General features: G+C 35.9%; 1 protein-coding gene across 1 annotated transcript in view; it reads left to right on the top strand.

The window, feature by feature from the left end:
- Positions 1 to 1,248, top strand: part of LOC114071921 (maltase-glucoamylase, intestinal-like) — a gene marked incomplete at both ends in the record, with an annotated part of 43,539 nt that overhangs the window by 29,455 nt on the left and 12,836 nt on the right. Inside the window, 1 exon segment of the mRNA XM_027909804.1 lies at positions 851 to 989. Coding sequence (XP_027765605.1) covers positions 851 to 989 — 139 coding nt within the window.

The following is a 1,248-nucleotide window of genomic DNA, read 5'->3' as shown; positions in this document are numbered from 1 at the left end:
TCCCTAATTAATTCCCTAATTAATTCCCTAATTAATTAATTAATTCCCTAATTAATTCCCTGACGTTAATTTTATTTTAATTTCCCCCGGCAGAGCTGGGCTCCCGCTCGGAGGGGTTGAGTTCCAAACCCAGAATTCCCTGATTCCCTAATTAATTCCCTAATTAATTCCCTAATTCCCTGATTCCCTGATTCCCTAATTCCCTAATTAATTCCCTGATTCCCTGATTTCCTAATTTCATGATTCTCTGATTCCCTGATTTTCTGATTCCCTAATTCCCTGATTCCCAGAATTCCCGGATTCCCTAATTCCCTAATTAATTAATTCCCTAATTAATTCCCTAATTCCTTAATTCCCTAATTCCATAATTCCCTAATTCTGTAATTCCCTGTTTCCCTAATTCCCTAATTCTCTGATTCCATAATTCCCTGATTCTCTGATTCCCTAATTCCATGATTCTCTAATTCCCTAATTAATTCCCTAATTCCATGATTCTCTAATTCCCTAATTAATTCCCTAATTAATTCCCTAATTCCATGATTCTCTAATTCCCTAATTAATTCCCTGATTCCCTAATTCCTTTATTCCCTAATTAATCCCCTCATCCCCTAATTCCCTAATTAATTCCCTAATTAATTCATTCCCTAATTAATTAATTAATCCCCTAATAAATTCCCGATTATTTTTTGTAATCCCCGGCAGAGCTGGGCTCCCGCTCGGAGGGGTTGAGTTCCAAACCCAGAATTCCCTAATTATTTCCCTAATAAATTCCCTAATTAATTAATTCCCTAATTAATTAATTAATTCCCTAATTAATTCCCGATTATTTTATTTTAATCTCCCCGGGCAGAGCTGGGCTCCCGCTCGGAGGGGCTGAGCTACAAAACCATCTGCATGGAGGGGCAGCAGGAGCTGCCGGACGGGACCCGCCTGCGCCACTTCGACGTGCACAACCTGTACGGCTGGGCCCAGGCCCTGCCCACCCTCCAGTCAGTCACCAACTTATTTAATTTCATTTCATTGCATTTCATTGCATTGCATTTCATTTCATTTCATTTCATTTCATTTCATTTCATTTCATTTCATTTCATTTCATTTATTTCATTTCATTTCATTGCATTTCATTTATTTAATTTAATTTAATTTAATTTATTTCATATCATTTCATTTCATTTCATTTCATTTCATTTATTTCATGTATTTCATTTCATTTCATTTATTTATTTCATTTCATTTCATTTCATTTCA

This window comes from Empidonax traillii, unplaced genomic scaffold (genome assembly GCF_003031625.1).
Source record: "Empidonax traillii isolate 1590-97213 ecotype Southwest subspecies unplaced genomic scaffold, ASM303162v1 scaffold2431:size48349, whole genome shotgun sequence".
Taxonomy (NCBI): Eukaryota; Metazoa; Chordata; class Aves; order Passeriformes; family Tyrannidae; genus Empidonax; species Empidonax traillii.
Note: the sequence above shows the minus strand (reverse complement) of the source record. Positions and strands in the feature narration are given on the sequence as shown.